The 27,077-nt window shown below is 47.0% G+C and overlaps 2 protein-coding genes and 1 non-coding gene across 3 annotated transcripts in view; 1 reads left to right on the forward strand and 2 right to left on the reverse strand.

Moving 5' to 3' along the window:
• The window catches only part of LOC112058664 (nectin-3-like), a 79,698-nt gene extending 64,749 nt beyond the window's left edge, over positions 1–14,949 (reverse strand). The window contains 3 exon segments of the mRNA XM_024112895.3: positions 9,456–9,794; positions 10,489–10,686; positions 14,834–14,949. Coding sequence (XP_023968663.3) covers positions 9,456–9,794; positions 10,489–10,561 — 412 coding nt within the window. The 5' untranslated portion in view covers positions 10,562–10,686; positions 14,834–14,949.
• LOC135976036 (nascent polypeptide-associated complex subunit alpha, muscle-specific form-like) overlaps positions 1–27,077 on the reverse strand; it is a 1,165,876-nt gene that overhangs the window by 704,220 nt on the left and 434,579 nt on the right. The gene's annotated exons all lie outside the window — the stretch shown is intronic.
• On the forward strand, positions 26,434–26,515 carry TRNAS-AGA (transfer RNA serine (anticodon AGA)). Its single transcript has one exon. It is a non-coding gene; the product is annotated as a tRNA-Ser (tRNA).

The following is a 27,077-nucleotide window of genomic DNA, read 5'->3' on the forward strand; positions in this document are numbered from 1 at the left end:
TGATTTCATTCACATGCTTCAAGGTACTAACAGGGAATATCCAACTGCCCAACATTTTGTGAACTCAGGTGTCCAGAGTATCTCTACTGCAGTTTATATTTAAAAGAAAATAATTCTTACAGTAGTTAGTGTTAACTTAAAGTCAATTGGTATATTTTATTTATAAATAAAGTTCAAGTATGCATCCGCCCAGTGAATACAGTTAGTCATCCACCAATTCTTGGCTGAACATAGAATTCTTACTTAATTCAAGTGTAGTCTATTGTTTAAATAAGGCCACTTGTAGATTGAGAGGTTAGTAACTTTGTATAATAACTCGAGTTCTTCAAGGTGCATCCCCCTACATGCACTTCACTTCAGGTACATCTCTGACATTTTCAGTAGCAGTGCTTGTTCAGCACACGCATGTGGCTCCAGACAACCTCATGTCCCGTATCAAGAATACGGGAAGCAGTGCAGGCAAATAGCCCTCAGTTCCTTTGCTACCACCAAAAGACAGACTGCAAAGCAGAGGGGGAAAAGGGCAAACAATAGAGTACCTATCAAGACATTTCTAAGTGCTTTAATTAACTCTGTCATTGTGGGGCAGGCAAATACTGAAACACCCCCACATCCCCGGTAAATGGAAAGTTGTGATTACTACCAGATCTTTAACAGAACTCAAGCTAAGGTCTGACCTCGTTAATTCCAAAAGATTATCAAGAATAGCAAAGAGGAGAATGGGTAGGAAAAACTGCCAGTGAAAACACCAGTGATGAAATCTCTACTTTTCAAAGTAGCTAGCTCTGCTCCAGATCTTTCTGCTGTTTAATAGGACCTGTTGTACCTCTGTCGAGTATTCACTATTCCCCAAGAACCATCGAGGAGTCAAGCTCTGAGAGGAAGAGTGCCCAGAACTGTGGGATAACAAATGAGGAATGACTGGAAGGAGAAAAGAGAGACAAAGTGAGACAAATCAATTAACGTCTCTTGGCCAAGTTCGTGCAATTAGGACAACCCTGGCTTTGTCGTGCTTGATCTTGTTCAGCACCTTCAGAGGCAGTAGTGTCGATAAATATGCAGAGAGAAGGCCCTTTGTCCAATAGGTGAGAAATGCACTCCTACAACCTGATGATCTCCTCCTCTCCCCACCCACCCTACACAGAGCAGAATTTCACACTATTTTCACAGCGGTTGCAAAGAGGTCCACTTCCAAGAATCACCACGTTATGAAAATATGTTTGAGTCGGAGAGTCGCACCCCCACCTTCAAACCTGGGAGAAGTGCCTGCTCAGGTTGCTGGCTCTGGTGTTTTGTACACCTGAAAGGTAAAAGGGTGAGATGAGCATGTTCTTCATTGTACACCAGTTCCATAACTTCACTGGTTCAGCACAAAGGGATGCTCAGCACAGCATCTCGCCCCTCACTTCATGGCTTATATAATACCACCAATGCTACATTGTCTGTCATGACTGTGACAGACTGGTTCTTGAGGAAGGAAGTAAGGTGTATTCAGGCATTCCTGACTGCTCTTAATTCCAGGAAGTTGATATGGAGACAAGTGCTGGGCACACCATTTGTGCTGAGCAGTGTCCCCCCCATATGTGCTCCCCATCTCATGAGGAATAATCTGAAGTTACAGTAATGGCAGGAGGTTGGGTGAAGGGAACTCCTGCACATACTTTGGACACGTCCTTCCACCAACCGAGTCAACCCAATACTCAATGAGGGACAGATACGATCTTGTTTAGACTGTGCTTGTTCTGAGCCATCCCTGGAAGCAGAAACGATGTAACTTGGCATGCTGCGTCACAAAAGGTACACACTGCCATGTGTCTTAACAAATGTCTTAACCAGACAATTTCTTGACAGTCTGTGGACTTAATTCAAATAAGTGTGGTTTGTTAGTATCAAATCTGTACCTGGTATGGTAAGCTTTGGCTTTTATGGCACCCAGAGAAAATCCTATGAATCCAGTTGCAGTGGGGTTAAAGTGGATTTTTTTTTTGGTGGTGGTTTAGCTCAACTCCTAACATGTGGAAAAGGGACACAGCTGTTTTTACTATAGAGACAACTTTGCTGTAAGAGTGGCCACTGAACAGACAACAATGAAGGAATGGAAAGAACCATCCCAGGTCAATGAAGTAGTAGCTACTACTACCAGGGCCTTCAAGAATACCCTCCGAGCAGAAGAAACTGATGGGAAGCACAATACTGCAAGTGATCCTGGTTGACTATTAAACAAAGAGAACATCCCGTGGGAGGGGTAAGTCACGATGCAAAAATACTCATCCTCAAGAACAAACCTAAAAACCAATCCCTAGAATACAGCAATGGAAAAATACCAGCAAGTGTCACCATCCTGAATTTCTGCATTTGCACGAAGGTGTTTAAGGGCTGGAGATCGAAATAAATTACTCTCCATCCAGAGGGTTTTTTTGGACCAGAATCCCTTCCCTCTGTGCTCGACTCAAACAGCTTCTATAACCCCTACACATGACAGAAATGACTTCTAGTCTCAGCAAACACGCATGAGATGGGTCCCTGCAAAGGAACAAGGAAGGAGGGTAAGCTGGGGAGATGGAGATTAAATGTACGGAATAACCTGAGGTTATAAACTCCAAATCCATTTCTCAACAACCAAGCCATTAGGCAGAGGTATGTAAACAGATATTGAGTTATTGGCTAAACGTAATAATTTTAATCTGCACATTTATATATGTAGGTGATATCGTCGTTGGGGTTGATTGGAACCTTCCAAGACCATCTAGCAAAGTCTCATTTACTCGCAATGCCACTTGATAGAAGGCTGTTATGTGTGGAATGTCTAACAGCTTACGATGGGACTCTTCAACCTACTCCAAGTAGATCTCGACTTAGGCAATTCGTTTCATTAGCTCTTGAAATAGTTTGGCACAGTCTGTCAGAGAAGTTGGAGGAGGCATCACAGCCTCATCTGGTGAAGATAAGGAGATATTAGTTAGCAGAGTGTCCTCCCTGTCTGCTTCTGCCCTCAAAAAGACTCTTCCTGTGCTTGAGGCAGAAAAGATGGAACAGGAAAGCATTTCCCTTGGTGATCCCCACGAGAAAGGCAAGGAGCTCTTGAAAACTGTTGATGACATGGATCCCAGAGAACGCACTTTTCATTTTATCACTGAAAAGATCAGCTTATTCTAAAGGGAGGTCCTTGATGGTGTTTTGGACCTCCCTCGAGAAACCAGAAGAGTGAAGCCACGAGTCCCTATGCATCATGAGTCCTGTGGCCAAGGAGTGGGTACTTCTGAGGGCACTGTGTGCCAAAAAATTAAAAGTTCTGCACACAGTATTTTAAAATTCTGCAAGTTTTATTTGTCAATAAATAAATGCAGGGGATCCAGCAGAGCAGTGGGGAGCTTGGGGCAATGGCTGCATAAAGGTAGATCACTTTGCAGCTCCCCCACCCTCCAGACACAGACTCAGTGGTGAGGTTACACCTGACCCTGACACAGCACAAGGCCTGGGCTTCCCCAGAAACACCCTGGGACCCTGCCTGTCTCCCCACTGTGAGGCAGGTGTCTCCAGATGCAGGGGTTGAGAAAGTCCGGCACGGTGGGGTTTGCGTATGGAGAGCTAGGGGGTTCTGGGTGTACTAGTGAGGCTTAAAGGGGGTGTCTGGGTATGTGAGGTCTGGATGGACGGATGGGTGAGCAGCTCCCTGTAGTGACCTCTCCCCTCACAGTTGAGGAGTGATGGGGGTAGGAAGCAGGGGAGGATGCTGAGCTTCCGGTAGCTGGGGGGAGGTTTCTGGGGGTGGATCTGAGACAGCTCCAGCCACTCCTTGCAGGGGAAGAGAAAGTCCCGTCCTCTCACAGAAGAGGATGCAGTGTCAGCTGGAGGACCAACTTTGCCACTAATTTTCCTTCATTTACTAAGGCCTAGAGCTGGGCCTTGTCATCTGCAGGGTACTTGTACTTAAGCTCTGCCAGCCTACTGTATGTGGTGAAGTTGTACTGCAGGTGCTGACATGCTGTGAATTAGAAGACAGGTGTGTGAATAGGTAATCGGTCTTTCTAGACGGCATAAAGTACTGTCTCTCAGCTCTTTTCCGGGTGGGGACACAATGTTGGTGTGCGCCAAACCATCTGGGCTGGTTCCAGCATGGCCTTGTTTATAGGAAGGGCCACATGCACTCTCCCTGTGGCTGAAGGATGTCCAGGAGACTACGTTGGGGGTTCTGGAATTCCTCCAGTGGAATTTTTAAGTTGGTAGCCACTCTCTGCAAAAGTTCTTGGTACTGCCGGTGGTCATCTGGTGGAGAGAGCAGCAAAAGGATGACCACCTCATCTGGTGACAAGGAGGCTCAATTTGGAACTGGTGGTACTGATTACCCATCTTCCTCCTCGTATACCAACAGAGCTGGTTGGCAGGAGCGAAAGGATCCTTGCAATGGCGCTGGATGTCTGTGGTACAGGTCACATGGGCTCCGGTAGGGTCAGAATGAGGGGTCCATCCATCTGGGAGAGCCCACAGGGAAGCGGTACCAGGCTTCTCGGGAGGCAGGGGAAGGGGGAGGAGAGGAGAATGTCATAGCCAGGCAGATCAGGGTGCTTCAGCTGCATGTCCACGCTCCGACACAGCAGTGGAGATGTTGATGGGGCTACATCCTGAGACTTCTGAGATGGATAATGGTTCTGTCAGAAACGGCAGGACTGTCAGTACCAGAGGGCTCGGTCCAATGGACGGGAAAGGGGCCTCTCCCACAGCAGGAACAGCAGTTCATCCTCAGGTGTGGGGACATCCCAGAAAATGGACGGGCCCATGAGGAGTGAACACTGCACGTACAGCAGGAATACCTCCTGTGGCATTAGGAAAGTCTCTACATCCGGAGTCCACGGGTGCCCATTGAGATTCCAAAGGGACCTGGTTCGGCACGCTGGTGAGGCAGCACTGATGCACCATCCAGAGCTCTGCTTGTAGACTGATGCTCTAAGTGTCCCAGTACCAAGGTCACCACTGGTACCAACAGATCCTGCTTCTTCTTCGCTTTACCCTCCGGCCGGGGGGGGGGCCTTCAGCATTGGCTCCGCTGGATCCAAGTGCTGCATCTCACCTGACCTAGTACAGGTAGGGGAGGGAACTAATCTCTTATCAGCAGTCCACTGGGTGCTATTATGCCCGTGAGTTTTTCTTATTCTTGTGGTGGGGATTGTCCCTAGGCTTCAGTACCAGCAGCTCCACACAATGGCTCATGCTCAGAGGGGCACTACATATCAGTAGAGGCCATTGTACAGGGCAGTCTCCTTGGCCAGGATCTGAGTGCACCGAGGCCTCATTACCTCTTCTATACGGAACCTGCAGAGATGGGGCTCACGGGCTACTCTAGTTCTGGGCAGGAAGGCCTTTCAGATGCTGCACTTCACTGAAATGTGTGCCTCAACCAGACAGTACAGGCACTATTGATACTCATCGCTAATGGAAAATTAATGAGCCTGAGACAGTTCTTGAAGCCTGGGATCCTTGGCATAGTCCCAGGTGACAAGGGATTGTGTCCCTTAACCAGGGAGGATGTTTATGATACTAAACTACACTATGAAAATGACAAAACGTTATTTACACATGTGCACCCACATGTGGAATATACACAGGGATCATCACTCGAAGAAATTGTTGCTTTTCTGGGTCTGAAACAGCACATTTCCAGAAAAGTGAACACCTTTGATAATACATCTTTCTCTATCTTCCATGTGCTTGCATCTGAACAGCAATACCTTCCATCACAGAAATTAAAGAGATGAAGAAAAGCTACGAGACAACACAACCATGAACAGAATTACTCAAAGAAGTAAATATATACGAAATGTATATGGAATTTATTGTTCACTGAGCTCAAATAGAGGCCATATATATCTTTTTTACAAGACAAAAGCTTTCCTTTTATATTTATCACTTATTTTCTAAAATCCCTTACAGTTTTAACAGCTTTTAAGCTTTCTGATCCATTGAATACTACTAGATTTGTGACATCCTTTTTCTTAACAGGACTAAATAGCTCAAGTCAAAACTCAATGATTTGGTAAAATCCAGTTCAAGTGAGGCAACTAACATTTCAAGTAGACAAAACACTTTTGAGGCAGAGGTTTCCTTGAGAAAAGTATCAAAATTGAAGCTAGGAACCATCCTGCTCAAGATGAAGCCTACAGGAAACCTGAGGAAGAAAAGAAAGCATGGGGGAGACTTAAACACCTAATTCTTGAGAGAGGGGCTTGAGGGGCTTACAGTGCAATTTATCCAAGTCACCTAACAGATAATAGCAACAAAGCACTATAAATTAAGGCTTAGACAGTAATAGACTATTCTGCAGTCCACACGGACAAGGGGAGGAAGGAACAGATCTCAGTAATACATCAAGACTTGATCAGACACTGCATTCCTGATGAACGGATGGTAAATATTGATAACTCATTTTAACACTTTCCCAGGTTAAGAGCAGCAGCTAAACAAATTAGCACTTGAGAGAGTCAAGTACTTATCATAGCCTGTTTGGAAACTGAAGTAGGATTCCTGATTTAAGATAGGACTTTGGAGAAGATTCCTCTGTCTGACAACACATGGTCATACTTTAACTCCACCAATATTTAAGGACATCTCACTTTACTGCTCAACTCAAAGGTTCCCAAGTTCACACCTCTCAAAAACCTTCCCCTTTGACTACAGATTAAAGTCAAAATGTAGCATGACCTGTGTCAGGTCTAAACTCAAAATGTGTATTGTTCTTTGTGTTACTATAGTCCTGGAGACTTTCTACCCACACAACTTCTGTCTCATGGGTATTCCACAATGCACCATCTAAGCCACAATCATGGCCTTGTCTGTCCTTACAATGACAGTCTGAAGGGCAGAGGCCTTCCTGATTGCCCTTACGACAAACAATTGCTTCATATCCAACTATTTTTCAAGGTGCCCCATTCTTAAACTCACCCACAGAGGTCTACAGTTGACAAGCAATTCTTTTGTGCCTTACTTAACATGGAATGCTTTACTCATTCAGCCTTTTACATTAATTCTTTACTGAAGAAAAATAACTGAGGAACTAGAAACATGTTGCTTCAAATCCAAGCTGTAGAAAGTAGCAACCCACAAAGAAAATAGTCCATATTTCACAGAAACAGTTGTAGGACTTACTGTGCTAGAGTAACTGGGAGACAAATATCAACTCAAAAAAATTCATTCTAGAGCTATGTTACAGTCATTGCCACACCAAACATGTCCCTGTGTATTAAAACTAACATTATTGCTTAAAATGTTTAAAGATGATCTATTATTCAGCTATTTTCAGGAATTTCTCCATCATGAAATATTTTTATTTTGCTTAAGTACAGCTGGTCTTTTTTTACAAAAAAGCTGTTACAGCCAAGAGCAAAATTACTTACAGAATGGAAACAATGCATCATTTCACCTCATATTGGTGAGGGTTTGTCTACACTTTTTTCTTCCATGCATGTATCTCTAGTCATTAGAGTTTTAGCTAAAATTACTAATTTATAAGTAAACTAAACTCATTTTAACCATTGTTAATGGCATTAATATCAAAGAGAAAACATAAGAATATGGATTAGTAAGATAAGGCCCCAGTTAAGTTTTTACTTCAACCATCTTAAATAACCAATTTTTTGGAAAAAATGAATTGCTTCATATTTGCTGGATTACCCTCCCTAATCTTTTAATGAGCCCTTACATTTCTTTTTAAAACAGTACACAGCAATTTACTTATTTCACCATCAAAAGCCTTTCTATAGTCATTTAGTATCTCATCAGATCAATACACCTGAAACATCCTTAACAGAGCTCCTTTAAATTACATATTGATGTTTCCATGTAAGTCAACAGCTACATTATTTATTCAAAATTTCAGAACAAGCTTTGTTAAGTTGCTTTTTGCCTTTAGTTGAATTGTTTCTAAAATTTGAGAAGAAAGCTTATAAATAAAAATGCTTGAAATTTTTCCCATTCATGTGCAGTTTATTTTAAACATGCTAGAATGTGAAAGTTTATTTTTAATTAACTGCACTATTTTAGCACATATTTGTCAAACATTTGAAGTAGCAACAATTTCATCTCAGCCTATTGTGACCCAACAAAGAATCTCTTCACTCAGCAAGCACTGTCCAGTATATTAATTCCATCACTCAATGTTTATTTTCTCCTTCTTGCACTTAAGGCCCAACCATATTACCTACTTTTAAAAAAAAAAAGTGCACACACTATTCTCATCTTTTGGATTATTTGACAGAGTGCCTGGATCTTCTGATTTAAAATATGTAAGTCCTCCCCGAATCACTAAGAATGACTTTGAATCAAAAGGCTTGTAGTCTTCTTGTGGATGTGGCTACGTCGGCCAAAAAAAGTCACGAATCAACCAATATTGCATTATAACACCTGCTCTGTGCTGTCTTCTAAGGCAGCCAAGAGGATCTACGGCAGAAAGGGATCTAGGGGTTATAGTGGACCACAAGCTAAATATGAGTCAACAGTGTGATGCTGTTGCAAAAAAAGCAAACATGATTCTGGGATGCATTAGCAGGTGTGTTGTGAGCAAGACACGAGAAGTCATTCTTCCGCTCTACTCTGCTCTGGTTAGGCCTCAGCTGGAGTATTGTGTCCAGTTCTGGGCGCCGCATTTTAAAAAAGATGTGGAGAAATTGGAAAGGGTCCAAAGAAGAGCAACAAGAATGATTAAAGGTCTTGAGAACATGACCTATGAAGGAAGGCTGAAAGAACTGGGTTTGTTTAGTTTGGAGAAGAGAAGACTGAGAGGGGACATGATAGCAGTTTTCAGGTATCTAAAAGGGTGTCATGAGGAGGAGGGAGAGAACTTGTTCACCTTAGCCTCTAAGGATAGAACCAGAAACAATGGGTTTAAACTGCAGCAAGGGAGGTCTAGGTTGGACATTAGGAAAAAGTTCCTAACTGTCAGGGTGGTTAAACACTGGAACAAATTGCCTAGGGAGGTTGTGGAATCTCCGTCTCTGGAGATATTTAAGAGTAGGTTAGATAAATGTCTATCAGGGATGGTCTAGACAGTATTTGGTCCTGCCATGCGGGCAGGGGACTGGACTCGATGACCTCTCGAGGTCCCTTCCAGTCCTATAATCTATGATTCTATGATTCTATGATTGTTAAAATAAACTTGAGTCAGAAGAATAAGTTATATACTTCTGTAAGTCACAGCATTAAGAAACTCGATCACTTCCTTACGAAGCTGAAGCCCGCTAACAATATTTGAAACATTTGTCAAACCCCACTACTGAACTTTCAGTACACAGTAGGAAGGTAAACACAGCCAATCATTATGTGGCAAGATACTGTGCTGTAGATTCAGACCCCAGCTTACCACACACAATGTTTCCATGTAGCCAAGTCCTATGAAGTTTGTTTAGCTTTTTGTGGGTGCTTTTGGGGGTAAAAAAATCAAATATAAAATTAAGAAGCAAACATACCCAATACAGTTACAGTTGTTGATGACTGAGCATTTCCTAGTGGGAATGTAACTGCTTTGCATACATATTCTCCTGAATCAGAGAAGCTTATATTGTTTAGGGTGATAGTTGCATCAGTAAGTGAGTAGTTCTTAAATGACACTCTTCCTTGGTATTCTCCTTGAACAGAAAACCCATATTCAGGATGATGAACAGCAATGGTCTGTTTACTTTTACCATGTATCTTCTCCCATGAGATTTGTGTTATTGTTCCATTTATTTCAATTATGCATTTCAGGGTGACATTGTTCCCCCAAACTGCTGTTACATGTGGATCAACAACTGGTCCAGCCAAGGCACCTAAAAACAAAGAAATCTTGTTAATTGAGAGAGGGGTCCAAACCACTAAGTTAAGAACCATATTCCAAGATAGTTTTCAATAGGGAAGGTGGGACCTTGAGCTGAACTTCACCATAGTTCAGGGTGTTGGGATCCAAAGTTTTATTTGGGCTCAGCGCACAAACCAGACTCACGAAGTTAATTTTCTCCTACTGATTACTACCTTCCTACCACACATTAAATCTTTGAGAGTAAATTGACTATACAAAGGTACTACTGCTGTTTCTTCTGCCCATTTGGTTTAACTGTATCATGTCCTACTAGGGAGCCAGAGTAAGATTCCCTAAAGCACCAAAAAAAAAAAAATCCTCCCAAACAAACAAACAAAAAATCTGCAAAAACAAACCACATGTGCAGTACTGAAGGACTGTAGGTGAGTCACAGAAAGTTTAACTGTTTAATACAGTGGTCTCCAAAGTGGGGTGCGCGCACCCCAGGGTGTGCAAGAGGATCCTGCAGGGTGCGCGGCAGGAGGGGCGCCATACAGGCAGTTAAAATACTGTCCTTTCACAGACTGCACTGTGGTTTGGAAATTCTTAAGCTGTGATTCTCCATGCTAAACTTTTCCTTTCATAATAAAATTGAACAGTTAGCTGTTATCTTTCAGCTCACCACCCTGTCATAATTACACGGCAGAACACTTTTTTCTTCTTACCCTTCGTGTGCATGGAAAGTAGCACGATCAAGGAAATGTGAAGCTGCCACTTTGGTTCTTCCAGCCAACCCATTGCTGTAGGAGAGTAGTGATTCTGATTTGCCTGTGATCTTCTCTTTCTTTTTCTTTTTTTATTTCACTGATTACAAGTCCTGCGCTTCGCCTCTGTCAGATCCTCAGACAAGTCTGCCAGCAAGCCTGAGAGGAGAAAGTGAAAGACAAGCCTGTTACAAACTGGTTCTGTCACCACATAGACCTCAATTGTTCACCTCGCGGGGAGGACAGCAAAAGGGCAGCAAGGATCCCAAGCTGGAGGGGATTCCTGAAACAGGAGCATGGACTGACTGCCCACACCGGGATTTGTGTAAACTTGGAAGCTGCCCCCACTCTCAGGTCCTTCTTGCCGGAAACTCCAACAGTAGGGATGGAGGGTGGGTCATGGAATGGACATGAGCAACACATCTCGAAGAACACCAGTTACGGAACAGTTAACTGTCTTTTCTTCTTCGAGTGCTTGCTCATGTCCATTCCACATTCGGTGACTCCCAGCAGTTCCTGTGGAGGCGGGTAGGAGTGCACAGATGCACAGATTGTAATACAGCTTTGCCAAGCCTCTGGACGTCCAGCCTTGCATGGCTTGGGACAGAACACAGGCAGGAATACGTCCTGGCTCATGTGGAGTGGAAGGAAGATACCACCTTTGGTAGGAAGGCTGGGTGGGGCCACAGCTGGACCTTGTCCTTATAAAACACTCACTTCACAAGAACTCTAGTTCATACGCACAAAGCCTAAGCAACGCTAGTAAGAGCAGCAAACATTCCATGCACCGCCACTGGCTGCAAGAAGGAACAGAGGGTGGGGGGAGTCGGCAGCACCCCCTATACCGTGCCATGTGGGCGCTACTCCAGAGGGCGCCGGAGCAGCTCCCCGATCCCAGGGCCGCCCAAGCAGCCGGCTCCGGGGCCAGCTGCTCAGGTGGCCCCCAAGGCAGCCACACGGGCCGCTGCTGGAGTGGCCCTGGGCACAGTCACACCAGCCGCTTCTCTGGCGGCCCCCGGCAGTGGTCCCAGCAGCTGGTGCTGCTGGCCCCAGGTGCCCCCCCTCCCCATAGCGCCTCTCCCCGGCCCCTCCCCGCAGCGGCCCCCTTGTGCCCCCCAGCGTCATCCCCCCAAGATTTAATCACAGGTATTTTTAGTATAAATCATGGACGGGTCAGGGCCCATGAATTTTTGTTTATTGCCTGTGACCTGCCCGTGTCTTCTACTAAAAATACCTGTGACTAAATCATAGCTTTAATAATAATAATCCCATAGGTGAACTGATTGTGATTAGAAAACTGACTGTCTGTCTCAGATGCCAATTCTATCAGGGCACTTCCCTTTTCAGTTCAAGATGAATAATGTATGTAGGGTCATTACAGAGAATAATATCACAAAAATCATTGTCGTTTAAGAATCCTGACAAAAATTCCCAATTTGAAGCTCAAACAATCAATAATAAACTTATAGCTCAGGGGGAGATTTTTTTTTAGAGCTAGAGGCCAAATCCTGGGACTTCTCACATCACAAAAGTGAGCAGGATTTAGCTGGCAACCCTTTTTTCCTGTGCATTACCAGGATCCACTCCTCATCTGAACTGCGGCATTTGGCTCTCAGTTGTACACTCATGGATAGTGGCTCTGAGACCAAATGCATCTCTGGTGTAATTCCATTGCAATCAGTGATGTTACATTAGATTAAATTTATCCATGAAGCCTAACTTTTACCTCAGAAGTATCAGTTTAACTCTGTCTCAAGTCAGTGGGGGTTATTTATGGAGTTCTAAGGATATGGTAAAAAAAACTGTGTCACTGAGAGATGAAAATAACCGCTGTGAAACATATAAATCCCTGGAATGCATTTTGATCATAGAGGGTAGAAAAAAAGTGTCCCACGGTCCTCTCTCCCCCCACCTCCCATCCGCACATACATACCACTGTTGCTTAAGTTTAGAGTCCACACTACAATACATGTATTTGTAAACAGCTGAGCATTTGCAACATAAAACAGACAGAATATCACTGGTAGTCCTAGACACCTCATGAGTCACACAGGTAAACTTGAGGAAATATTCTGTAGTGTACATCTATCTCCCTTGAACCTTTGTAGTGAATATCTGATTATGTAAATTGTGTTGACCCATACGTGGGGTTGTGAAGGAATTTCCCCCCTGGTTAGATTGGCAGACACCTTTGGAGCTTTTCACCTTCCTCTGCAGCATGGGTCCCTTGCTGGTTTGAACTAGTAAATGGTAGTTCTTCTTCGAGTGCTTGCTCATGACCATTGCACATTATGTGTACACTTGGCACCTCACAAGCAGTGTTTGGTCACATTTTTAATTTAATATCAAATCTCACTGTATTTTTAGCACAATAAAACTTTTAGCAACTTCATTGGTGTAGTCAACTGTATAATGTGCCTTTAAAATGTAATACATGTGCTTATTTTCAAAACTATTTTAATTAATTAATTTGATCATTAATTATCGTTAAAAGAATTATTTCCTTTGATTACCTTAGCTCCATTTTTATATAACCACAAACCCCTAATTAATTTGCACACTCTGACATGTGAATGTCATCCAAGAAGAGCATGATTTCTCTCATGATTTCCTGTAAAATCAATGAGAAACCTACATGAAGGCCTTTGATTTACTTCAAAGCACAGACACTGTACTGAACCTAACTACAGATTTGCTTCAGAGATGGGATATCCACTGACCATGTAGCGAAACAAACAGCAATAACAAGGTCACAAAGGCCTCTAAGTGACTACTTGCCTTTGTGTGATGTATCATTTGCAATACCTTGTTCATGAAGACTTGGCTCTGAAAGGCAACCAAACCAGCAATTTTACACTAAGATCTATCTGAGGGATGAAAACTCCTGTGGGAAACTTTCCATAGAATCTCTGCAGTGCAAAGGATTAATGTCTGAGCTCCCTTATCTAATGCTGTATCATCTAGGCCAACATATTACATATTTGAATATATTTAACCTGTTTGCCTAAAAGTCGGGCACTTCAAACCACATTTAGGCACGTAAATAACAATGGACTGATTTTCAACCACAAACCCCTTTGAGGTCAGTGAGAATCACAGATACTCAGTACTTACAAAAAGTGACCTGATTTTCAAAGGCGCTAAATGCCCGCAGTTCCCATCAGCTTCAGTGGTAGTTTGTGGATGGAAAGCAGGCCTAATGAAAAAAAAAAAAAAAACGCACATACGATATATGTACCAAGGACTCAGGTTCAAAGAAATTTGCCACAATATATCGGTTCAGGGCTTTTTTTTAATTTTGTAGTATTTTGTTTCATCCCTGGGTTTGGGACAATATTAGTTACTCATGTACTGGGAAGAAAAGGGTGCTGAATTTTTTTTAATTTGATGCCTGGGCAACTTTAGCATTCTGGCATTTGCTAACTTCTAAGTATTTGACTTCATAACATTAATGTTCTTTTAACATAGAGGGTTTTTGTAATTTAATAGTATATAGCAAAAATAGTATGTAGAAAATGCAATTAAACACAGAAAATAAAATATTATAACCACATTTTTAAAACTGCAATTTACACAAACATTGCATAATTCTTTATAAGCCTAAAGTTACACACCAATTTGTGTATTTCATTTTATCTGCTCACACAATTAAAAGCAAAACATGATTCTATTAAATAAAAAATGAAAACAAACCAAAAAACCAACCCAAGACAAGAGGGTGGTTTAAATAAGCAGCGTGAAGAGGTATTCAAATGTAGAAGGGCAAATGCAATTCAGTCTGCAAGGGCTCAATTCAATAAAATGATGTCCTGCTTCTCTTTTGTGAAAAATATATGCAAGGCTACAGAGTCCATTTTAAAAATTAAGTGGTGGTGATCTTCCTTGACTTTGTACTTTGAATACCTGGACTTGTGGGTTTTTGTTTTTTTTTTAGTACGAAATCCTGCTTTTTTCCATATTATGTTCTGGTCTGGGAGATATTTGGGGGCGGTGTGTAGAAGAGGGGGTGGGAGATATTGAGGAGGTGAGGGTGGAAGGGGGGATGGGAGATATTTGGGGGGGCACAAGTAGAAGGGGGTGGGAGGTATTGGGGGCGGGGATAGAAGGGGGAGTGGGAGGTATTTGCGGGCGGGGCTAGACGAGGAAGGTCCGTGGGTATTTGGGGGGGTGGGAGGTATTGGGGGGCGGGGGGGTATTTGGGGGCCGAGGGGCTAGACGAGAGGGCCGGGGGTATTGGGGGCGAGGCTAGACGAGGGGGGCCGGGGGTAGTGGGGGAGCTCGTCCCCCCCCCTTTACCCCTCTTTACCCTCTCGCGCTCCAGGCTGCGCCACGTGCTGCTCAAGAGCCGCCTCGGGGCCACGTGACATCCCCAGGAAGCTCCGCCCCTCGCGACACAGCCAATAGGAAGAGGAGACAGAGCCCTGACCAATCAGAGCGCAAGAAGAAAGCTCCCCCCTCCCTCCCGTGTGGGGGGCTGCACTGAGCCAGACACCCCCCCGGGTGCAGCGGGGGGGCTGCGGCGAGTCAGACCCGGCCCGCGGGGGTGAGGAGGGGGCGGGGCTAATGCTTGAAGCACCTTAGAGGCATGTGGTAATTTCTGACGTTTTCTTCGATGCTTTGAGACCCTCCAATAAAAGTGAATATGTAAATGAATATGTAAATGAGCGGATTAATACCCGCCCTCTCCCCACCACCTGGGGCATCAGCCTCTGCCCCTCACTGCCCGGCATCCAGCCCCTGGCTGCTCCTAGCCAACAAGCAGCCCCTGCATGTCATCAGCACCCTGGGGTTGGGGCTGCTCTAGCTTTCTCCAAAGGCCTCCCACCAGTGCAGCTCCACGGATGGTAGCAGCAGTTGGGTGGGCCCGGGCCTTCTTCCCCTGCCCAGAGTGGGTAAAGCCTGGGCCAGTCTCGCCCTGGGGGGAGTGCAAAGTGGGGGGGATTTCCTGACCAGTGCTGAGCCAGCACTCTCCGCCTGTCCATCTGACCTTCGAGGGTTGTGGTAGCCCTTGCAAGGCAGGGCCGAGCATACCTCAGCCACGGTGTGAAGTGTAGACATGTCCAGCAAACCTAATGCAGCAGCTCCCGAAAGGCACAGATTGCGTACCAGACTCAGAGCGCAGCAGCCTCAGGCGCTAAACGGGCTGGGCCAGCACTGAACTCAGTACAGCCCCAGAGCGGGAACTGCTCTCTGAGCTGATCAGATGCATTTGAATCTTGGCTCTTGGACCTCACTGAGTTGGGCTTTTGCACAGCGCTCGGCCGGTAATGATGCCTGCAACTGTTCTGCCCAGGAAGCCCCACTGGGCCTGTTCTCTGGCAACGGGTACTGCAGCACAGCGAGGCCAAGGGAGGCTTCTTCCCGAAGGCAGCTGTCAGTGAGCCAACAAGTCATTGAGCCAAGTTAGACCCTTGCACACTACCAGCTTTCAGCCCTCACCCCTTCCATTCAGGTAAAGCAACAAGGGGTGAGCCCAAGTGCTCTCCCTGAGAGCGTGCTGTGTGTCTCCCAACACGCAGCACCAACCCCTCAGCACAATGATGCCCCCAGGTGCAGGCTGGCACATCAACCAGAGACAGGGCCGTGCCCTACCTACATCTGCAGCTGGGCTTCCTTAAAGCCCTGGGTCCAGCCATCCCACTCAGACTGCTGGGTATGTCCTGGGTGCTGGGCTCCTTTGAGTAGGGTTACCATATTTCAACAATCAAAAAAGAGGACACGGGGGGGGGGGGGGAGCCCTGCCCTAGCGCCCCCTGACTGCCCTCCTCAGAATCCCCAACCCCTCCCCCCCGCTCCTTGTCCCCTGACTGCCCCCTCCTGGGACCCCTGCCCCTAACTGCCCCCCAGGACCCCACCCCCTACCTAAGCCTCCCTGCTCCTGGCTTCCTTACTATGCCGCTCCACAGCACACTCCAGGGGGCATCTGGACACAGCCACAACTGGCTCAGAGGGCCTGGGGGTGGGGAGACTTCAGAAGACATTAATGGGGGGGACCCCCCAAGGCCTCTAACCATCATCTGTCTGGGGCTTTGTTTTTTAAAATCTTCCCCAAAATCTATCCCCCAGCGCTCAGCACCAGGCTGGGCATGGCTACTGCTGCCAGGCGTCCTTTCCATCGGTCAAGTACCCCGCAGTCACCCTCCCCCTGCCCCCGCTCCGTTCCAGCAAGGGCACGACCAGCACCCCGCGAGGAAACGGACACCTGGGCTCCAGACAGGAGCTAAACTCTCTGTTTTCCCTGCTGCGGGGCGGTTCTCTCCCCCCTGCAAAAGCAAGTTAGAACAACCGTGCCCCAGCTCTCCCCAGGGAGCGGCACGCTGGGCAGCAAGGGAGGAGGGAGGAGCTCTAGAGCTGCCGGAAGCTGCCGGAGGCCGCCTGGCCAGTGATTTGAAGCTGCAGGGGAGACGAGGGGGGAAGGGGAGGAGAGGCTCTGGCTGCTAGAGCCCCATGCTAGTGGCTCAATCCAGCCGGCTGCCCTATCACCCGCGCCGTGCTCTGCAGGGGGGAGGAGAATGCCAGACATTTTAAGATATTTACAAATCCCCCCCCCCCCAGATGCCATTTTTAATCTAAAAAGCCGGACATGTCCGGGAAAATCCGGACGAATGGTAACCCTACAGAGCCATCTGCATGACAGGGGCCTCAAAGTGCCTTAATCCCTCTCCTGGTGCGGAAAAGCAGCCAGAGCTGGAAATAGCCTGTTTTCATGCAAATATCCCTCCTAATTAAAACCCAGGGGATGGTGCTCTGAAGCCAGCCTGTTCCTAACTAGAATGGGTCGCAGTGTCACTCCAACCTGCCCTCACAAGCCAAGATGTGTTGGGGGTTGAGGCCAGATCATGTGATGGAAGCCAGGAGCTGCAAAGGCTGTGAGGCACCTGAAGAAATGCCCCCCACACACACACCCACACCCACACCCCTCCTCTGCCCCAATCCCTTGCCCTGAGCCCCTTCCTGCACACAGCACCCCCTCCCACACCCCGCCCTTTATGATGTTCCCCTTTTAAAAAAAAAATTCCCTGGGTGCACACCCTAATGAAATGTGCTGCGCACGCCTATGTGTGGGAAATGCGTGTGCCTCCACCTTTGCAGAAATTCTGCTTCACAGGCAGTAAAGTGAGCTCCATGGGGCAGCAGAGCAGGAGGAAATCAGCCAAGTAATTGCTTGTAGTACTCAGTCAGGCCACTGGCTGGTTTTGGATTAGACAGGAAGCTAGAAGTGTCTTTAGGTTCTTTAGTGTCCGTCTCTGTAGTTCTCCAGCAAAGCTTTGAGCTGAGCACTGCAGGGCTTAGTGACCCAGGCCTTGTACTGCCTCCCTGATCTTCTTTTTGACTGGATGCATCCTACACACAATTCAAATCAAGTTAGCTAGATGCTGCTGGGTCAGCTTACCCAGACCTGTGCTCATGGCTTGGGGAGATGTCGCAACCCAGCTCAGATTTGCTGTCTTTTGTCCTTTAAATGTTTAGTAACTCAGAAAACTTGAAGCTCTCCCCCCAGATTTGAGGGGCAAATACAGCAGGTTGCCCTGGACCCAGTGTGGCTGTGGGCTAGAGCCCTGCAGCAGGCCTGGGATCCCGCAGGACCCGCTCCCATAAGAGCGGGAGAGGATAAAATGTTGCGGGTGGGATTGGGTGGGGAAAAAAAACAAACTGTGGGAATTTGCAGGAAAATACTAAATATCTCGTCAGTTTGTCATAAACAGAATTTCAGCAATGTGAAGCCACATTTAAAAAAATAAAAGTTTTAATACTTACATTTAAGTGAAGGCTAGAAAGATTTACTATCTATTATAACCGGACTTAAAATATTTTTGTCATGATTTAAACAAGATAGTGGTAAAAATGTCTGAAATGTAAATAATCTGACTTTTCCCCCTGAAGTTGCATGGGGAGACCTGTCTCTTGTGGGAGCTAAGGTTTTTGTGTGGGTGGGAGAGGGTATTGCAGGGCAGGACAGGAGGGGCATCCACTGTGGGCTGTGTCTCCGGCAGCAGCCTGGCTGCAGCAGGAATGCACACAGTCTCCAGCCCAGCATTCCCTCAGTGCTGCAGAGCAGCCTGTACATCAGGCTTGCTGTGTCACCTTGAAAAGCGCAGCTGAGAGGTTTGGAGGCCCGTGCCTACAGTGGAGTAAGGAGACTCAGGCACAGCAGGGAAGTGGTGGCTCTAGAGTTTGGAAAACTAGAACTAGCAGTTGGGCAGGTCTTGTGTCCAAGGGCAGGATCATAAGAACATAAGAACGGCCGGATGCACTCTGTGCCTTACCCCGACTGGCCACAAGGTGTCACTGCTGCTCCAGGGCAGACACGCTCTGTGCCCAAAATACCCCCCACCCACCATTTCTTCCAGTACTGCATCCCTATGGCAGTACCCTGGGAAATTTCCACTAGGAAAAATTCCAGTAATAAATCATAGAAATGTAGAACTGGAAGGGACCTTGAAAGGTCATTGAGTCCACTCCCCTGCCTTCACAGCAGGACCAAGTACTGTCCCTGACAGATTATTTTGTCCCAGATCCCTAAATGGCCCCTCAAGGATTGAACTCACAAGCCTGGGCTATCCTTCCCTGCCTTAATTCTGTGTATTTGTTAATTGGTGGGAGTGGCCTGGTGGCTGCCAGCACTCATGACTACGGGTAACAGTACATGCATATCCTTGAAGTGTTTTCAGCATCAGGGCAAGAACATAAGAACGGCCAGACTGAGTCAGACCAAAGGTCCATCTAGCCCAGTATCCTGTCTGCTGACAGTGGCCAATGCCAGGTGCCCTAGAGGGAGTGAACCTAACAGGCAATGATCAAGTGATCTCTCTCCTGCCATCCATCTCCACCCTCTGACAAACAGAGGCTAGGGACACCATTCCTTACCCATCCTGGCTAATAGCCAATAATGGACTTAACCTCCATGAATTTATCTAGTCCTCTTTTAAACTCTGTTATAGTTCTAGCCTCCACAACCTCCTCAGGCAAGGAGTTCCACAGGTTGACTGTGCGCTATGTGAAGAAGGACTTCCTTTTATTTGTTTTAAACCTGCTGCCCATTAATTTCATTTGGTGGCCCATAGTTCTTATATTATGGGAACAAGTAAATAACCTTTCCTTATTCACTTTCTCCACGCCACTCAAGGTTTTATATACCTCTATCATATCCCCCCCTTAGTCTCCTCCTTTCCAAGCTGAAAAGTCCAAGCCTCTTTAATCTCTCCTCATATGGGACCCGGTCCAAACCTCAAATCATTTTAGTTGCCCTTCTCTGAACCTTTTCTAAAGCCAGTATATCTTTTTTGAGATGAGGAGACCACATCTGTACGCAGTATTCAAGATGTGGGCATCCCATGGATTTATATAAGGGCAATAAGATATTCTCCGACTTATTCGCTATCCCTTTTTTAATGATTCCTAACATCCTGTTTGCTTTTCTGACTGCCGCTGCACACTGCATGGATGTCTTCAGAGAACTATCCACGATGACTCCAAGAGTCCAAGAGTGGTGGCAACAATGATCTCTACAGTCCCAGTTCATATTAATAATGTCACAGCAGCCTACAGAGAAGTAGGAGGGAGGCGTCTTCAAGCCAGCGTGTCTCATCCGTTTCTCCCTTGCCGCTTGGGTGGAAGCGGGAAGGGAGCGAAATGTACTTGGCTGAAGGTTTTGTGCTCGGCCTTGAGGATTAAGCCCGAGCCCACAGCATAGCTTGGTCAGGGTTGTCCTGAGCTTTGTGGGGGGAGAGCTCAGCTGTGGGACTTAAAATCCAATAGGGTTCCCCTGTGTAGGTTTGAATCCTGCTCACAGCGAGGCCTGTGTTTTAGCCAGTCTCTAATCCGGGCAATACCTCTGTACAACCCCCTGAGACACTCTCAATTCTCTCCCCACCCCAAGTAAATACTGTTCTGCTCCTTTCATAGAGATGCCTGGGACACCACCTCACACTGTGTCCCTGAGGTGTCAGCCAAACTCTCACCACCTGAAGCCACTGCCACTCACCTAGCGCCCCCTAGATCAGCCATAGCCCTGGCTGCTGCTCCTCTCTCTAGAGTGTGAAAGGAGCCAAATCAGTGACTCCACGGGTGCTACGGGGCTGCAGCACCAACAGAAAAAAAACATAGGTGCTCAGCAGCCCGTTCCACCCCACACCTCCCACCTGCTAGCAGACCTGGCCGATAAGCTCCTCCTCTTCTCCTTCAGCACCTCCTGCCTGCCAATGATCGGGTGTGCTGGAGGAGTGGGGTGGGGAGAGAAAGAAATGGGGCTGGCTGGGAAGAGACTGGATGGGGTGGGGGTTTGGGGGCACAGCCTGAGGTGGAGCAGGGGTCAAGCAACCCCCGGGAACTCTCAAAGTCGGCGCCTCTGAGTGCAGACGCCTTCCCTGAGTCTGAGCTACCAGGATCCCTGCCACAGAGCAGGCGCCACAAGTCTCAGCCTCCCTGTCCCACACGTGGCTCTGGGCACCACCAGGAATCGTTTGGCTCCTGGCACACAAGGCAACTTAAAAGCTGAGTCCCTGGACAGCAGCTCAAACCCTGGCCCCTCCCATTAAGATCCTGATGCTCTACAGACTGAGCTAGCCGGCTTGCTAAGAGCCTCCACCCCCCCTCTTCTTCTCCACGGCCACTGCCAATTCCTCCTCCTCTTCCTCCCTCCTGCGCCTCGGGGTCACTAAATCTCCACACCTAGACAGCCGCCCCCCCCGCTGCACCCCAATCCCCCGTGCCTGAGCCTCCCTGCCAAAGTCCTGCTCCTGGCTCTGGAGAATTAAGTCTCATGTCTCGCTGGGAACTCCACTTCTTGTGCACAGAGTGTATCAGCCCCCCCTCAGTAGATGACCCAAGAAACACAGTATCCACCTTTCCCAAAGAAGTGCTTGGAGGGGCTTCTGACCATGTGGCCTAATGGATAAGGCGTCTGAATTCAGCTCAGTCCATTGAGGGTTTGAGTCCCTTCGTCATTGTGTTTGTGCAGTCTTCCCTTTGTGCTGAAAGTCCTGCTCCCTTCAGGGCTGGAACGTCTTCTTGGTCGCTCAGGCCAATGTTGTGGCTTTAGCTAGAGCCCCAGGAAGGAGTTGGGGGTTGGGCATCACAAAGGCTGGGGCATGAGCCCCAGGTGCTTCCAGTCTAGCCTTTGCCATTCCTGACGTGCCAAAGAAAATGGGCGGCTGCCCGGGCTAGTGTGTGGAGCAGTTTCCCTCTTCCAAATGTGCGCCTGTCCCTGTGCTTGAGGGGACTTGCTAAATAGCGCCTTTGGAGCCTGAGTGTTTCTCTGCTTCTCGCTAGCTGGGGAAAAGCCTCTTGGGGTAAAATCTCCTGCCCCACTGCCAAAGTGAGCACCATGAGTGGGAACAGTAAGAGGCCCCACTAGGGGGCCTGGCCCTGCTTTCCTACCAGCTTCTGATGATGGCCACAGAGCATCAGCAGCAGCCCCGCATGCTGGCCTGCGGGTGGCTTTCAGTGGGTGTTCGGCATGGCAGGGATCAGTCTGGCTGGGTGTCTTGTTGCCTGTCTGCTGGCCACACATAGGCATGGTCCTCCCCTCATCTTGCCTCACCCTCAGTTTCTCTGTGGCTTATAAACCTTCCCTTGGAGCTGTCAGCACCAGCTGCCTCTGCTCTAGGTGCCCAGAGGAGGAAAGGTGTGCTGGGCTCCAGCCTGGGACTCTTCCTCCCTCTTGCCTAGCCCTGACTATTAAACCTGGCCCTGGCACTCCTTTCTTCAAGCGCCATGTGGGCAAGAGGAAAAGTGTGGTAGAAAGCACAAGGGCCAAACTTGTGGGCATCAGGTGAAGCGGCGAGAATCCCAACCACCCAGTCAAACCACAGGACTGGAGGCAGCCATAGCCACTTCTAGACCCCAACCCATTGTGGCCATCCCAACCAAAGACCTGGCTCCAGTGAGGAGGAGTCACCCAGCAGGAGGGAAAAGACTCACTCTTATACAGCTGGAGATAGGAAAGCACTTTGAGCACCAGGTTTTTACCACAAGGTCCCATTGAGATTTGAACTCAGACTGCAGGATTCAGAGTTCTGACTGTTACACCAGCTTGTGCTATTTTTTCTGGACATCAGTGACCCTCACGGGGCTGGCTCGTGTAAGGGACTGTTGGCCCTTTACTAAAACTTAGTGGGGTTTTTGGTTGGCTAGTTCCCAGTACCAATAGAAGGGGGAAGGGCCAATGGGAAATCAGAACCCTGAGACTGACAGTCCCCAGGGGCAATGGTCACCAACTGGTAGGGAACAAGTGAGAATTGGTTGATGGAGAAAAATTCCTGGTGAAAATTGGCAAAGCTGTGGAGATTTTGAAAAGTTCCAGTGAATTTACACATGAAGATACAAACAGAGAGACAAACACAGAGAGAAAGAAAATCACACATTGTACAGGCCCACACAGACATAAACAAAAACCAGACACACACACACACACACACACACACACACAGAGAGAGAGAGAAAAATAAACCCACACCGAGCCATATACACATAAGGGAAAGCCACACAAAACATAGAAAGAACAAATCCACACCAAAAAATACAGCAAAAGCACAGAAGAAAGCACAAAAATCACATACCAAAAGAATACTAAGGAGTGCCACCGGACTCCTTGTTGTTTTTAAGCAAAAAACGATATTCATGCAAAAATCATACACACGCGCACACAAAACTATGCAAGGCATCCACAAAAATCACACAGGACCCAAATGCACATCAGCACGACAGACAAAAACACACCAACATACAGAAAGCCAGGCAGGGTTTGAGTCTCACAGTGAAGAGGGTGTGCACAAAGGTGGTTTGCGGAGCAAAGATTGAGGGGGAGTCGGGGGTGAAGAATCACAGGATGGGCAGTACTCTGGGCTTGGCTTGATCCCTCCTGACACAGGCCCTGATGGAGAGCAGAGCCTGGTAGATCTGTGGAATCTGCCCTGCTCTCTGTAAAGCAAGGGGACCTCAGTGTCTTCTGAGCTGTAATTGTATTTTCTGCAGGACAAAATGATTGGCAAAAACCATTTGCTTAAAGAAAACTGGTGCTCTAGGTAAGGTTTGAACTCACAACGTCAGCATTACTCCACACAACACTGCTCTATAAGTACTGTGCACTAACCCATTGCACCACTGGGGCCCATACTTAGTGACTTGTCTCCTTGTTTCATGGATGGATTCGGGGGGGGGGGGTTAGCTAAAACAAATCCATATTAAAGGCTGCAGGATGGCAGTAGCAGAGGTGGGGAGCCTCCTTCCGTGTGATAGAGCTGGGTCCCCCCTTCCGCTGCTGAGGGGAAGGTTGGTGCTTTGAGCCCACCCGGTGCTGGAATGTCTCCTGGGTGAGATTAACGAGACTCTTAAGAAGAGAAGAGAAGTCTTTTCTATTCCTGCCGAGCTCCATTGGTCTCCTGTGGCCCTTTCGGCTCTCTGCTCCCCTGCTGGGGAGATGCAGAGTCAAGCCCCCATTTGGGTGAGTCACCGAGTGTGTGGGGTAGGGTTGGATTGGGCTCAAGGCAGGGCCAGCTCCAGGATTTTTGCCACCCCAAGCAGAAAAAAAATAAAAAGCCGTGATCGCGATCGCTGCCGCTTCATTCTTTGGCAGCAATTCGGTGGCACGTCCTTCCCTCAGAGAGGGAGTGAAGGACTCGCCACCGAATTGCCGCCAAAGAGCTGGACATGCCGCCCCTCTCCGTTGGCCGCCCCAAGCACCTGCTTGCTGTGCTGGTGCCTGGAGCCGGCCCTGGCTCAAGGAGAAAAGGTTGTGTGTGACAGTGTGTGGGGGAGGGGGAGGGGGTGTTTCTTAGGACAGAAATGATGGAAAACACAGGGGTAGTGACAGTAAAGCCCCATGTCTGAGTATTATGACCCTGTGTGGCGCTGCCGTTCACCTTCCCCTCCTATGGTCTCATCTTTCATTGAATCCAGCATTTTTTCACCGATCATCATCACAGAGGTGTCCCACATGCCTCAAATACAGAGTGTCCCTCTTAGAGACACCGAGGACTGGAACTGATTTCAGCTGCTGGACAGCTCTGCTAGGTTTTTATTCATTTGCATAGGAAAACGCTGAGTGTTTAAATTCATTTCAAGCCCCGCCATTCAGCGAACTCCTTAACACACTGGAGATGGGTCTGGAAATCAATTTTCATTCGAAAAAGTTTTTAAAGAGAATCACTTGGATTTGAACTAGGAGCCTATTACTTTGCAGGGAAACAATCAACCTCTGAGCTCTTTCTTTCAGCAAAGGGTGTCATGTATAGCCTACAGCAGGAACAATTTTTACTAACTGAGGGTTAGTAAACTTTATCTCTATACAAACACCACAGCTTACAAAATCCCCACCCCCGCTCTGTGTCACCAGAGCACAACAACGACTGTCCTTGGAGCACACATGGCTCCCCAGCTCCGTGCCCTTCAGTTGCTCCAGCATTGCTCCAATTCCTGAAAGGGACAGGGCACAGGTAACTAAAAGTGTTTTTAACATTTTTTACAACACTAAATAATCCTTGAATCTTAGTGTCACCATCCATTAAATTCCTTCAGCCTTATAGTTTCCTAAGTGCAATACTAAAGTTCTCTTCAAATACAAGGGAGTGGGGATCAGTCAATGTTCAGAGTCATCCCACATAAAAGAGCCATGTTGTGGTTCATACTGGCCCCATCCTGTGCCCATCGCCTTTCCCTCCTCTCCCTTAAAAGTTTTGGTATTTTGTATAGAAACTTTCTTCCCTCAGGAGAGACCTAGGAACCAGGGCTGCCAGCCAGACAAACACCTTTAAGAGGAGGTGTCCCTCTCCCTGCCAAAGAATGATCTCCCTCCTTCAGTTCAGTGACAGCCTGAATTGTTCCTTATCCCAGCAGAGCCGGAGGATTAAAAGCAGCAACATCATACCCCTGTGTAGCTCGCAGGAATGAACACAAACACTCCCTGGTATCTGAGATGTTTAGTTTTACCCTTGGTCAACTACAAGGCCAAAGTGAAAGGAGGTGGCACCAGATATAAAGAGTGAAACATGACACATCATAGTTATGCCCATAGTGACTGCAAAATCTTTGTATATACTTCTTATTATCATCAGTATATTGTTTTCTCTGGAGTCTAGACCTTGACTATACCTTGGCCAAGAAATTTGGACCATGATAAAAATAATCGACTACCCCTGGTGAAGGCAATGGACTTGACATCCACTGGGGTGTCCCTACACAGGTACAAGTACTAACAACAAGGCTGCCTTTTTGCCATAGTTTTTAATCAGGGCAATACATTGAAACAAACTCCTGTTAAATCATTTCTCAGCCCGAGTCCTTCACCCAGATTCCTTAGGGCACTGGGCCACCACATGGATGTTTCATTTCCCTCAATTTCACACAGAGACACAATTTCCTTTGCACAGATCCATGAACAGCAAAATCTTCCTGAGTCTCTGGTCTGAGCCAGGGCATTCGATTCCAGTGAACCCTTCTCTCCTGCAATGGCAATGGTCAGACAGAGGGGACGTGGCACCTTTATCCCTGACAGGGAGATATTGGCTCGGCTCTTTCTTTCTGCTGCTGTTGTTAGTCCATGAAACGTCAAGGATGGAATGCAAGGCTGAGTTCACGCACCAACCCCCTGAAATATTTCAGTGCCCCAGAGAAATCCTGCCCCCTGCTATTGGGATGATGGGCTGGAGTTTTGAATGGGAAAGGGACTGTCTGAATTGTCCGAGTGGGGAATGAACAACAATCTACAGCAATGTCATTTCACAAACACACTCTCATCCTGCTCCAACTGGAAGGGAAATGGGCAGGAATTCTCGCTGTTCAGCCAAGGACACACTTACACTGATGTGCAACCGTGAGTGTGCTGGGGAAGCTGGTCTGAGCAAAGAATTGGAAGTGACAATTCAGTAAGAACTGAATGATCTTGTAGTAAAACCACCCATAGATCAAGTAGTTGTGGCCGAGTGGTTAAGGCGATGGACTAGAAATCCATTGGGGTTGCCCTGCGCAGGTTCAAATCCTGCCAACTACGGAAGCACTAGACTCTTGTTATTATTACTGTAGTCTCAGTGCCTGAGCAGCCACAGTGTGAACTGGAGCCAGATCTAGTTTCACTCTGTCTATGCTTAAAACGCTGCTGTATCACTTTGGAGTAGACAGTCACTACAGTGACTGGAGGGCTTTTCCCATCCCTCTAATAGCTACATTGACAGAACAGTTCTTCCTTTTTATAACCAGGGCTTAGGTCAGCTTAACTATATTGGTTTGTGGGGGTGGATTTTTCACACCTGGAGAGACGTCACTATGCCAGTTAAGTGCCCAGCATACACCAGTCCTTACATCCCTCTTGGTATTTCAATGCAGGCACTGAACTGTGAGAGGAAAACATCAATTCACAAACACAGAGACTGAATTCCCCACATTTAATCTCTCTGCACTTTCCAGAAAGTCACAAAATTCAATTCATTCTTGCTAGGATAGAGAAAAAAAAATTGACACTAAGTTTTTGGCTTGGTTAAATAAAATTCAGTGTTTAATTAATCTAGTAAAAATATGTTCTGATTCTTCTAAATAACAGCATAACGTGAAAACAG

Source organism: Chrysemys picta, chromosome 16 (assembly GCF_011386835.1).
Source record: "Chrysemys picta bellii isolate R12L10 chromosome 16, ASM1138683v2, whole genome shotgun sequence".
Lineage (NCBI taxonomy): Eukaryota > Metazoa > Chordata > Testudines > Emydidae > Chrysemys > Chrysemys picta.